Source organism: Aethina tumida, chromosome 1 (assembly GCF_024364675.1).
Source record: "Aethina tumida isolate Nest 87 chromosome 1, icAetTumi1.1, whole genome shotgun sequence".
NCBI classification, from domain to species: domain Eukaryota; kingdom Metazoa; phylum Arthropoda; class Insecta; order Coleoptera; family Nitidulidae; genus Aethina; species Aethina tumida.
In genome coordinates, this window is record NC_065435.1 from 44,969,906 (window position 1) to 44,980,954 (window position 11,049).

At 31.7% G+C, this 11,049-nt stretch overlaps 5 protein-coding genes across 6 annotated transcripts; 2 read left to right on the forward strand and 3 right to left on the reverse strand.

Moving 5' to 3' along the window:
* Positions 1 to 489: 489 nt before the first annotated feature.
* LOC109609148 (dnaJ homolog subfamily C member 1) lies at positions 490 to 2,520 on the reverse strand. Its single transcript, XM_020025766.2, has 4 exons — positions 2,233 to 2,520; positions 1,572 to 1,892; positions 804 to 1,517; positions 490 to 753 (listed from the first exon to the last, which is right to left on the reverse strand). The coding sequence occupies exons 1-4, from the start codon at positions 2,365 to 2,367 to the stop codon at positions 661 to 663; spliced, it is 1,263 nt and encodes a 420-aa protein (XP_019881325.1). The 5' UTR covers positions 2,368 to 2,520; the 3' UTR covers positions 490 to 660.
* A 559-nt stretch (positions 2,521 to 3,079) lies between these two features.
* On the reverse strand, positions 3,080 to 4,018 carry LOC109609153 (UPF0692 protein CG33108). The gene is made up of 2 exons (XM_020025773.2): positions 3,509 to 4,018; positions 3,080 to 3,436 (listed from the first exon to the last, which is right to left on the reverse strand). The coding sequence occupies exons 1-2, from the start codon at positions 3,874 to 3,876 to the stop codon at positions 3,145 to 3,147; spliced, it is 660 nt and encodes a 219-aa protein (XP_019881332.2). The 5' UTR covers positions 3,877 to 4,018; the 3' UTR covers positions 3,080 to 3,144.
* A 148-nt stretch (positions 4,019 to 4,166) lies between these two features.
* LOC109609158 (ribonuclease P protein subunit p21) lies at positions 4,167 to 5,091 on the forward strand. Its single transcript, XM_020025779.2, has 3 exons — positions 4,167 to 4,373; positions 4,423 to 4,523; positions 4,580 to 5,091. Exons 1-3 carry the CDS (start codon positions 4,308 to 4,310, stop codon positions 4,866 to 4,868), a joined length of 456 nt encoding a protein of 151 aa, XP_019881338.1. The 5' UTR covers positions 4,167 to 4,307; the 3' UTR covers positions 4,869 to 5,091.
* A 649-nt stretch (positions 5,092 to 5,740) lies between these two features.
* Positions 5,741 to 7,872, reverse strand: LOC109609140 (presenilin homolog). Its single transcript, XM_020025759.2, has 8 exons — positions 7,360 to 7,872; positions 7,094 to 7,303; positions 6,822 to 7,042; positions 6,667 to 6,765; positions 6,363 to 6,566; positions 6,199 to 6,311; positions 5,955 to 6,147; positions 5,741 to 5,890 (listed from the first exon to the last, which is right to left on the reverse strand). The coding sequence occupies exons 1-7, from the start codon at positions 7,695 to 7,697 to the stop codon at positions 5,992 to 5,994; spliced, it is 1,341 nt and encodes a 446-aa protein (XP_019881318.2). The 5' UTR covers positions 7,698 to 7,872; the 3' UTR covers positions 5,741 to 5,890; positions 5,955 to 5,991.
* Positions 7,873 to 8,034: 162 nt separating this feature from the next.
* Positions 8,035 to 10,599, forward strand: LOC109609131 (adenylate kinase 7). 2 transcript variants are annotated; one of them, XM_020025746.2, is made up of 10 exons: positions 8,035 to 8,250; positions 8,305 to 8,563; positions 8,622 to 8,743; positions 8,794 to 8,898; positions 9,031 to 9,197; positions 9,248 to 9,425; positions 9,479 to 9,748; positions 9,804 to 10,046; positions 10,105 to 10,248; positions 10,298 to 10,599. In XM_020025746.2, the coding sequence occupies exons 1-10, from the start codon at positions 8,104 to 8,106 to the stop codon at positions 10,544 to 10,546; spliced, it is 1,884 nt and encodes a 627-aa protein (XP_019881305.2). In that variant the 5' UTR covers positions 8,035 to 8,103; the 3' UTR covers positions 10,547 to 10,599. The 2 variants fall into 2 exon arrangements, with proteins under 2 accessions (XP_019881305.2, XP_049823608.1); XM_049967651.1 differs by having other exon boundaries at positions 8,622 to 8,740.
* The last annotated feature ends 450 nt before the right edge of the window (positions 10,600 to 11,049 follow it).

Below are 11,049 nucleotides of genomic sequence, written 5' to 3' on the forward strand. Positions count from 1 at the left end.
CCACTTCTTTTTATGGTGCTGTTTCTTCTGGTTGCTCAGTTTTCAGAAGTTTTATTTATTTATTTAAATTGTTTTGTATTTGAATAAGCTTTGAATTCCTCTCTGAGATATGTTATCATTAAATTTTATGAAACTAGCTATATATATGTATACCCCAGATTTTCCTATTTCAATAGATTATAAGGTAATCAATTTAATTTTAATATGTATTCAGTCAGTTTTGCGACAGCTTGAAAATTAATTTATTTATACAGGATGCATAAATCAAGAGGTAGAATAAATGTTTTGATATCAAACAATACAATAGAATACTTGTTGTATAAATACAATATTATTTAAATAGTATTCGTTTATATAAACCATATATTGAATAAAATTGAATGAGTGTAAAAGATCACATTTACCTCAAGTGCTATATATTTTTTGTATATAATTTATTTTAGTAAAATAGAAGGGTTTGGTTTTGTATAAAAAAAGTGGTTACATAAATTAAGCTATGGAAAAATAACTGTTTTATTTAAAAATTACTTAGTCAGACAGTGTAGTACATCATATTAAGCAACAAGGAATTTTGGTATAAAGATTAACATGTTTCTGATTGGGAAGCTATTCACAGCCTTTACATATGTATATATAAACAAATTCGACGATAATTTGAATTTATTGTGTTGTTTCTTCAGAAGCCGGTTCGGTATTTTCCTTTTGCTTTTTTAATGTTTCAGCTAAATACCTAAATCTTGCCATACATTCCTCCTAAAATCACAAAATTAACAAACAAAAATTTTAATTATTTCAAAATGTACCTTCGTTTTGTTAGGTACATAATCAGCTATCCTATCCCATCTATCTGTACATCCTTTAGGATATTTGGCCAAAGCATCTTCTAATGCTTTTTGCTGTGTTTGGTTCCATTTCTTGTTTTCTTCACCCACGTCCACTTCTTTTTTTGTCTTTTGCTTAACTTTTATTTGTGGTGGTGCTTCTTCTGGTTGCTCAGATGTTTTCAGAAGCTTCTCCTTCATTTTGTTAGCCATGAATGTGACTTCAGGTACAGACCTTCCCAATGCTTCAGCAATACTTTCCCATCTTTTCTGTGCACCTTGTGGATACTTTTTTACCAAACGAATAAGCTCTTCTAAATCATCATCAGTCCATAAGCCACCTGTCATTGGGGGTGGTGATGAAGCACTATTGGAAGATTCAGTTTGAGTGCCAATATAATTCGCCTCAAAAGTGGGACCTTCAGGTACTTTAAATCCTTTGTTACGTTTTCTAACAGTTTTTGGCTTTGGTACCACAACTTCTTCCTCTTCTTCAACTTGTTTGCTATTTTCTATTTTCTCAGTAACAACTTCCTTTATTGTACTAAATGCGCTTGGAAGGTTTATTATCGAGTACCATAAAAAGCGAGGTATTTGAAATGGTAATGTATTGAATACTGTAGGTTTAGGTAAATCAAGCAACAAGTCCTCTGTATTGACTCCCTTTCTTGCAGGCTTTCTCTTCATATTAGATTTCTAATAGAAACTACTTATTAATTAATGACAATTTAATAATGTTAGAATACTTACAATTGTTATTACTTTTTCAAAATATGAAGCCCAATTAATCAAATACTGGCCAATTGTTATAATGGAAAATAATATTATGCATACTTCAGTCATGCCCATTTTTCGGACATATCTATAGTAGTATATAGCCGACTTCCAATTTGGCAAGCCATTTACCAAAACTTCGTCATAATATTTTCTTTTATTAGGACTTTTTAAAACTTCATAAACTGAAACTAAGTTACGAAACTGTTCCGATGTGTCCTTCTCCAAATTTTTATCTGGATGTAACTTAAGAGAAAGACTTCGAAAAGCTGACCTAATATCTGAACTTGAGGCATTCTAAAACATTAAATGTCAATATTTAGTTACAAGTACTACAATTAAGCTATTTATAATTAAGTCCCTTCGACTAAGGGGCCTTATAAATTATGTTTTTTATATATTTATGCTTCTGTTCAATAAATAAAATACAAAGATTTTTACGTTGTTTTGTCATTAACTTTAATATCTATTCCAAGTAACAATTATAATTGAAATGTGATATCAACTTGGGCGTTTCTAAGAATAATTGTAGATATTTATATAGCATTTAAAATAATAATTTAAAGGTAATTACACAATAAACTTTTATCCTGTACATTGCATATGATATTTTTCAAGTATTAAAACATTTTTTTACCTGGGGTATGTTCAATAAGTCGTAAAAATTCTCCTTTACTTCTTCCACTACGTCAAATACTTCCAACTGTTCGGAATCAAATGCAAAGGCCACATTTAGAATGCACAATATAAAAATACTATAACTAAAAAACATTTTAACACGTCAAAAGGTTATGTGTGAATTGTACAGGTGTTCTGTACTGTACACATAGAACACCTGATAAATCAATACAAGACATTGGAACTACTCATCGGTAGAACATTCCTTTTTGATAATCAGTAGTTTGTGAACTAGAAAGTGTAAATTTAAATTTCACTTTCCGCATTATTTAAAATTATTTCTTGCGGTGACCATAAAAAGTAGCAAGACAGACATAAAAAACGAAAAATTTTACACTTCACTTATTAGTAATAAATAAAAATAAATGTTAATAATGTGTCTGTAGATAAGAAAGTAGTAAATAATACTTTATTAATGTGTAGACTTTATATTTTTTTTAAGCAATGATATTCGATTTCATGATAAATTTGTGTGGAAGTTTAAAAAAATTTGCGGGACATTTAAATCTGTTTATGTATCAGTTTTTGAGTTGAGTTTTGGACTATTTTTTAATTATATATTTTTGACAACATGTCATTTTAGAATTTTATAATACATGAACCGAAATAGTATTATAAAAAGATAATTTAATGTCATTAACAATTTATTCATAAAAAATTATTTTAATTGAATAACTGATATAAAATGTATAGAAATTGTATTGAACTCGTACTGTAGTTCCAAATTTAGTAACATTTCTAGCACAGTTATACATACAAAAAAATTGTGTTACAAATGAGAGCTAATTAATGAATAAAAAACCAAATTGTAACAGAGTGTATATTAATACAATTTAATAAAAATAGATATTAATCAGCACATTTATAAAAATTATTGATTCTTTTTAGTGATTAGAACTGCTTTGGCATTTAGTCCAAACTCTCCTGCAATACCGCCTTCAGGCAGCTTAAATTCACAACCATCATAAATTGGACGAAACTCTACTAATTGAGAGTTACTCGCTGCAAGGTTGCTCAACTTCCAAATTGCTACATTTTTGGCTTTACCATGTCTACCTAACACATAAAAATCGCTTTTCGTAGCAATTCCACCTGAAAGTATAGCCCAATGTGCATTGTGGCCCTTTAGTAACCCTGGCGAGTTGTCTTTGTCCTTATCATACCTGTATAAATATAAGGAAAGTATGAAGGAGAGAAAGTTAGTTAGTTTTAGTAGTTAAAAAACGAAAGGATACGGCACTAAAATTAAACCACCATTTAATAGGAAGTCTTTGATATGGTTGTCATTTAAATTCCCTGAGTATAGTTTGACAGTGTACTGATCAGACAATATTTCTTGTGCCAATTTGACCATATCACAGGCGCTGAACATTTCCCCATGGTACGTGAAGTTGTTGGTTCTGGCCAATTCGAATATAAACGATACGTTGCATGTGCCGTTTGTTACCATGGCCAGTGCGACTAGACCACATTGAGGACCATACTGGCTGATTGCAGTCAGCGGTGTATAACTATATTTTTCCGGATTTGAAATTTCGTGTAAACCAAAAAGTGTGCACACCGTGTAGACCTCGGGGTAAGGTTCCGCCCAAGAAAAATCCATTGGAAATAATTTTACATTCTGTTAAGCGACTATTAGAACACAGGCTAAAGAATAAAGATTAAAACTATCGGTGAACCGCCAGTCACAACATTTCTTCCGACTGCTTTTATTAAGGTTATGTGTGTGTGAGAGTGGGGAGAATGCGCGGGACGTCATGTTCACTCCCATATATCGGCAAGAATATTATAAATAAATATCTATTATAAATATTCTTGATATACCGGGGCAATTCCATGATTAATCTTCTGTGTTTACGAGGCGCATAAAAACTACTGTAGTAGACCATAGAACTCCTGAAGTAGTACCACTACTCCTATACTAGATATTCTCCTAGTATACTACTAGTAGTTCAAATATTCAAAACATATTTTGATGTTCTGTCTTGTTATTGTAGGTTAACTTTATTCATATTTATATATTATTGAATTGATATGAAACAAAAAGGAAGTAAATGTGTGGGCAAAGTGAGCTTTCAAAGAATGAATTATCTTTATCAGGTAAATTGAATGTCGTCCTTTAACATATAATTAAATGTTTTGTTTTTAGATATGCAATTCTATGGCTGCAGAAGACTTAACATCAAACGCTGTTGCATCAAAGTATAGTGATTTAATAATTAAAGTAGCTCGCAAGACTGTACAAAGAATGTAAATTGTTTCTATTCAACACATTTCAGATTCAACAAATAATCTTTTTATTTTAGAGGTATCAATGTTAAAAGGACACTTTGCAAGAGATGTCGGAGTTTATTGGTAGCTGGTGTTACTTGTAAGGTTAGAATAAAGAAAAAGAGAGTCGTTTGGAATTGTTTGAGATGTAATTTATCAAAGGAGTATGCTACTGATCCCAATCACCATCCCTGGCCATTAGATGACAGAAGTACATCAGAAATAATCAAGTTTGGCCCAATAACTGCAGTGAACAGGGAAAGAAAGAAGCCTATTAGAAAAATTGTAAAGAACCCAGAAAAGGAACAGACAAATACAGACTGAAAATTGTAAAATTTTGTTTAATTTGCGACAATATTTGCGTGTGAAACAGGACAAATTTCTAATGACCAAACCCATTTCAAATCAATTTGAAATTTATATCAGTAATTCAATTATACCAATAGTAAAAATTAATGAAACATTAAGTATATTATTTAATAATTTATTATTAGTAAATAAAAATTGAATGTTAATTAAATATGCATAATAAAATATTCTATAATTATGTATTTCTTTTCTTCATTCTTTTAATGTAATCTTCAGTATAAATTGAGCAAAGTTGCACCAACAACAGAAATTTTAAACAAGTAATAAAATTAATAACACTAAATTCCTTGAAAAATTAATAAAACAAAATTAATTAAAACTAAAAATTTTGAGTGTGTCTCTTTGAAGACGATCCCACACGTGTTCAATTGAATTGTATTCTCATTGTCGTCTACAGAAACGAAATCTTGACCAAATTTTTGGGCAACTGGAATAATAATTGGTTGAATAACCAAGTAGAGATATTGTCTTAGTTCATTTATTCATTCATAGTTTCTCGGTTTAATATGAGTCTTCCTCTAAATTTCACACCACATTTTTACTTTGAGGCATTTTACGCCGAAAAATAACATTTAAATTAAGAATGAACTAAATAAAATGAACCCAAATCCATAAAGTAGTTTTTTTAAAAATAAAAATTTTCCTAGAAATGGAGTGTTGCTTATTTTTACGTCTATGTAAAATAAATTTAAAATACTGAAATATACAAATATTTCTGGTTAAAATAAAATATTGAACATATTTTTAAATCTATTTAATATAAGAAATTTAAATTATTTACCACTTCAAAAGGCATAGTATATATAACAAGGAAAAATTGATATAATAATATTAGATTAAAAAATGTCTTTATTTATTTATATATTTATTTTTTTAAATTAATAACTATAATATTAAAATATTTTTTATCAGGTAAACTAATGTACAATACATACATGAAACATTAATGAAATAAGTTAAAAAAATCAGCAGTCAATCTGCAAAACAAAATCAATTGTTAGTTAATATTAAAATTCAAAATAGTGAATTTTATCTACTCACTTTTACAATTGTAATTAATTTGGAATGAAACATCTATCTAAATGAATACTTGTTCACTTGCTAGGCTGTCAGCGAATGGACTAACAATTTCTTTAGTAGCAAAGTAGAATATCAGACCGAATGTGATGGAAATTGGTAGAGCAGGAAGGGCCTTCTTGAAAATCGCCAACAACAACAATGTCAAACACAATCCCTAAAATTAATTGATTAGAAAAATTGTCAACAAAAATATTAATGAACAAACAATTAAGATGGCAACAAAGCAAGCCAAAGTTGTATTCCAGTCCCCATAACTTGAAGCCTTTCCCACCAACACACTGTAGAAAATGAAATCTCCCAGTCCCAGTTTTACACCACCTACAAATGATAAGTATAAAACAAAGAAATTTAAAAGAATCGCAAACATACGTTCTTCTTCATCTTGTTGGTGAATCTGAGTCCTTGGTTGGCCACTTGGCACATCATGCACCTCCAATTGTCTCTGTGCTACTCTGTTGGCATGATTCTCAATCCAATCTTGTGTGAAACCATGATCACTGGAAGATCTTGATGTCGTGATTGTTGAGGAATCGTCGCCTGTAGCCATGGCCGTATATGCATACATATAAGTTGCTAAAAAATATTTAAAACAATATTTTATAAAAACAATATAGTACAAATAAATTAATGTACAGTTTAGGTAATAAAATTCATAAGTCAACACTAAACTTACATGAATAAATGAGTGCAGGGAAAATCTGTTCATTCCTTTCCTGAGCAGTTTCAACCAAAATCCTAAGGGGCCCTTTTGGGGTCAACACTGCTACTAAATCTGTAAAGCAATGATTGTATAAAGTGTGAAATTAACTAGACTAGGGAAGTTTTTACCCCAAATAGATATTACTCCAAGAACACCCCATGTTGTCCACTCTGGAAGGTATTTTATGAATACTAGAGCCATTAGAGCAGCAACAAATATTAGATAAGCTTGTTGTAACAAAAGTGGACCCTGCCAATGAATACATAACATCCCCATCACTCCAAAGTTCCACATTATGAACAATAAAGTTATGTAATCCATTGGTATGTTATAAGCCTTCAGTGTTTCCCTATAAGAATGTAATTTATAGCCGCTAATGAGTATAATGGGGGTTACTTACTCAAGATACAGATATGAAAAGATGGAAAGCAGCATGAGAGATGATACAATCAACCAACCATGGATTATTTTGTAGCAACGATATTTATAGAGTACTATAAGAAGCACAGTCATAGTTATTATCACAGCTATTAAAATAAAAGAATTTGCAATGGCATTCCAAACTTTGGTGCTTGTTTCTGGACTCTCCTCATGAAATGGAGTATATATGCTAAAAATAAATAAAACAACTTATTGTGTCATGAAACTAGTTGTCCTAATACTTACAAGTAAACATCTTTCCTCGAATAAAAATTAACAGAACTGATTGTGGCAACCACTACGACCATGCAAAGGGATACTGGCGCAAACAACTTTATAACGTGTTTGGCCCCATACTTTAGTTCCTCCTCTTCAGTTTCTTGGTATGACGGTTGTTCATTATTTTGTGAGTTTAACGAGGGCCTGTTCGAAGGATACGACTCCGATCTTTGTAGTCTTTTTCTCGGATTCTCCGGTCCATGTCTAGTCTCACCAGTGCTGACGTTTCCACTGCCATTGGCCGCGACATGCCCGTCCATTAGACCAGTTTTTTCAGAAACGTCGTCGTAATCGCTCTCGGACATACACTTTAGCCTTTTTTGGAATATTTACTAATGAATCATTCAGTTGACAGTTGTGCTGTCGACACCATTGTTATTTTCTATGCTTGGGCGCCTGAACTACTGGAATACACCCCCCTTTAGATGAACTACTGATTTTTCTGGTTAAGTTTTAATTATTGTATAAAAATGTAAAAAGTATGTATATAGACGGTAAATCCACATGTCAACTTCACATCTTCTTGAAATGAATCAGTTGCAAGATCAAGTTTGCTTTGTGAATATAAAACTAGATGGCAGTGGCGAATGCAAAGTTTCTTAACAGTCTACCAACTGGTAAACTTGAATTCGAAATTGCAAAACAAGTGAATTGTTGTCGCGTTTTTCCGTCATGAAAATTATACGTTTGTCCTATTAAAACTTATTAAACATGAGTGAAAACGAAGAATCTAGCGGGTTAGAAGACGTGGAATTCGATCCTGTTTCACCAGAAACATTTTCCAGCTCAGCCGAAGTCATTCAACACAGAATTTTTTACAGTCATGCTGACAGTTATATTGGAAGAAACATGACTTCTGTAAGTTTCGATTTAGCTCATAAAATAAATAAATGATCATGAACATTGTTACAGTTTTTTCACGACCAAGAATATAAAGCAAATGGGGGTGGTGCAGCAGGGGAAGGTGAAGGTGTTCAAAATTTAGATACAGTCAAGTATGAAATAGTCGGTACTTACAAAAGCGAACTTTCATGCCTAGACAACGTTGTGGCCACGATTTCCACAAATGATCAGAATAAGTTTAAAGATTCACTGCTAAAATGTGGCGTTGTAATATTTGATATATCCCACGATGATACACAGATAGAAAATGCATTAAATGCATTGAAGTGTAAGTTATTTGTGCTTTTATTCCTCTGTCGTAAATAAAATGTTTTTTGTGTTGACAGTAATTGAAGAGGATATTGAAAGCAGTGTAACAGGTGGTCCAGAACAGAACACAGGCAAATTGGGTGCAAGAATTTTTATTTTAATTTCCACCATTATGACATGGGGAAACACCGAATCAGTGGTAATTATTTGCATTATTTATGTGGAAATTTTAATAAAATAATTTATTAGGACACTAAATTTTTGCATGAAGACCACCTTGAAAAAAGAAAACCTCATATCCAATTTGAACGTCATTTCGAATGTGAAAACGAAATACTGAAGGCAAGACACAAGGTATTAAATTTTGATCACCATATTCATGTTAACACCATTTAAAATATGTTAAGATTTAATGAGATTTCTAGGCATTCCTATAGGTTCCAACTGACTAGGATAATAAATATTAATTTACATGCATTGTGTTAGTTCCCAGGTTTGTTAGATACCTATGTAGTTTGTGCTGGTATGACTTATGGTGTCGGCGAAGACGATATGCTACCGTTTTTCAAACTCGCATGGCACAGTGAACCAGTACCATGTCTCCTTCCTGGTGATAACCATGTACCTTTCATTCATGTAAATGATCTCGCAGGGTAATAAACTACAATCTATTCGTTAAGTTTTCTGAAATTTTCAATTTCAGGATCATCTTTAAAGTTATCTGTATGAATCCGTCGCAGTCTCCATACATATTCGGGGTAGAGGTGGACATTAAAAATCTGCGAGTGTGCGATATATTGACCAGTTTGTCAGTCACCATGGGCAGTGGACGTATTAAATACGTGACATGCTCTGAAGCAATGTTATACAGCGGAATGACAGTAATTAATTCTCCTTGTTTCTATGTGCTTCTTTCAATTCCCTTATTTTACAGCTGCATATTATGGAAAGATGTATGATCAACCTTAGAGTATATCCCACAGTTGCGGATAATCTTTTGGATATTTCTTGGAGACACTCTATTGATAACATAGAAAATGTGGCAAGCGAGTTTATGGAACAGCGTCGCTTGATCACAAAGAAAATTGTCCTTCATGGCCCTCCTGGCACCGGAAAAACTGTATTGGCTAAAATGATACAAGCCAAGTATGGTCTACATTATATTAATGTAGGTTCTATGATAAACAGTATCATGGAGAATTTGGTAAGTTTTAATACAAAAATTACTTGCTTAATACTTAATATATTTTGTATATTAGAGAAACAAAATTAATGAAGCAATAACCAATGGATATGATACTGACTGGTATGAAGAAATGTTTAAAGATGAGAACGTAACTGTATGGAAAAAGCAATTACGCACCATTGCTCTTCAAATGGAGGGTCCTACACGCAAGTTACCTGACGAAATGGTCAATAGATTACTAAGAAATTACTTGATGGGTAATAGCTGCCAACATATAGGATATATCTTGGATGGCTATCCAAAAACTTATCAACAGGTACAACATTCTCTTTCCAATAAAATTATTAGTTAATAAATTTTGTTTAATAATCTAGGCCCTTAATTTGTTTGGACACTCAACGGACCCACACAGAGAATATATAAGAACTAAAATAATGCCTTTTGACGTTATCAGTCTCCACGCAAGTGACGAGTACATAAAGAAAAAAATAAGGGAGACTCCTGAAGATGTAATAGTGGTATGTTGGAGAGATATTTAGTTTGCCTCTGCTTACATTGATTTTACAGGACAAGCAATATACTGAGGATGACATCACAAGAAAACTGGCCACATACAAGTTAGATAATTCAGAAGAGACTGCATTGAATTTATTTGATGAAATCGGTTTAAATCCCGTGATTTTACACGTAGAAAATCCAGAATTGTCACATACAAATTTGATGGAAATAGCTGAACACATTCTTGGATTGCCATCAACTTTTGACGTAACCCCCGAAAAAGTAATCGAGCAATATCGATATGATAGAGATTCTTGAAAATTTGTAGTATGTTTGTTTCATTTTTAGTAATAAAATTTATGTGTTTCTTAGTAGTGATTTTTTATTAATATCAGGAAGCATATATAATGGTAGCCGAAGAATTAAAACCCATTAATATTTATTTTAATTGGGAAATGCATATAATTAAATGCAATTAAAATATTTTATATTTAAAATATTTACACGGACTTTTCAATTAAGCCACAATTCATCTAAATTTGATTTTTGGTGTTTTAATCGAGACTATGAGACTGTTGTGGCCAATTGAGGATCTCACCATGATTATCTTTTAACCAATTTTGAACGCAGGTTCCGGATGATAATCATGCATAAAATCCATGTAAATGGTAAGTTATCATTGGGTTCCATTACATCTTTCATGATGTTTCTATAAATGAAACCATTTATAGTGTCAATAATTTTTTGTAATGGTCCTATCCCATGTCAAGAAAAGGAAGCCAAACTATAACGTTTCCTTTAACGTGTTTCTAAGATTTTAT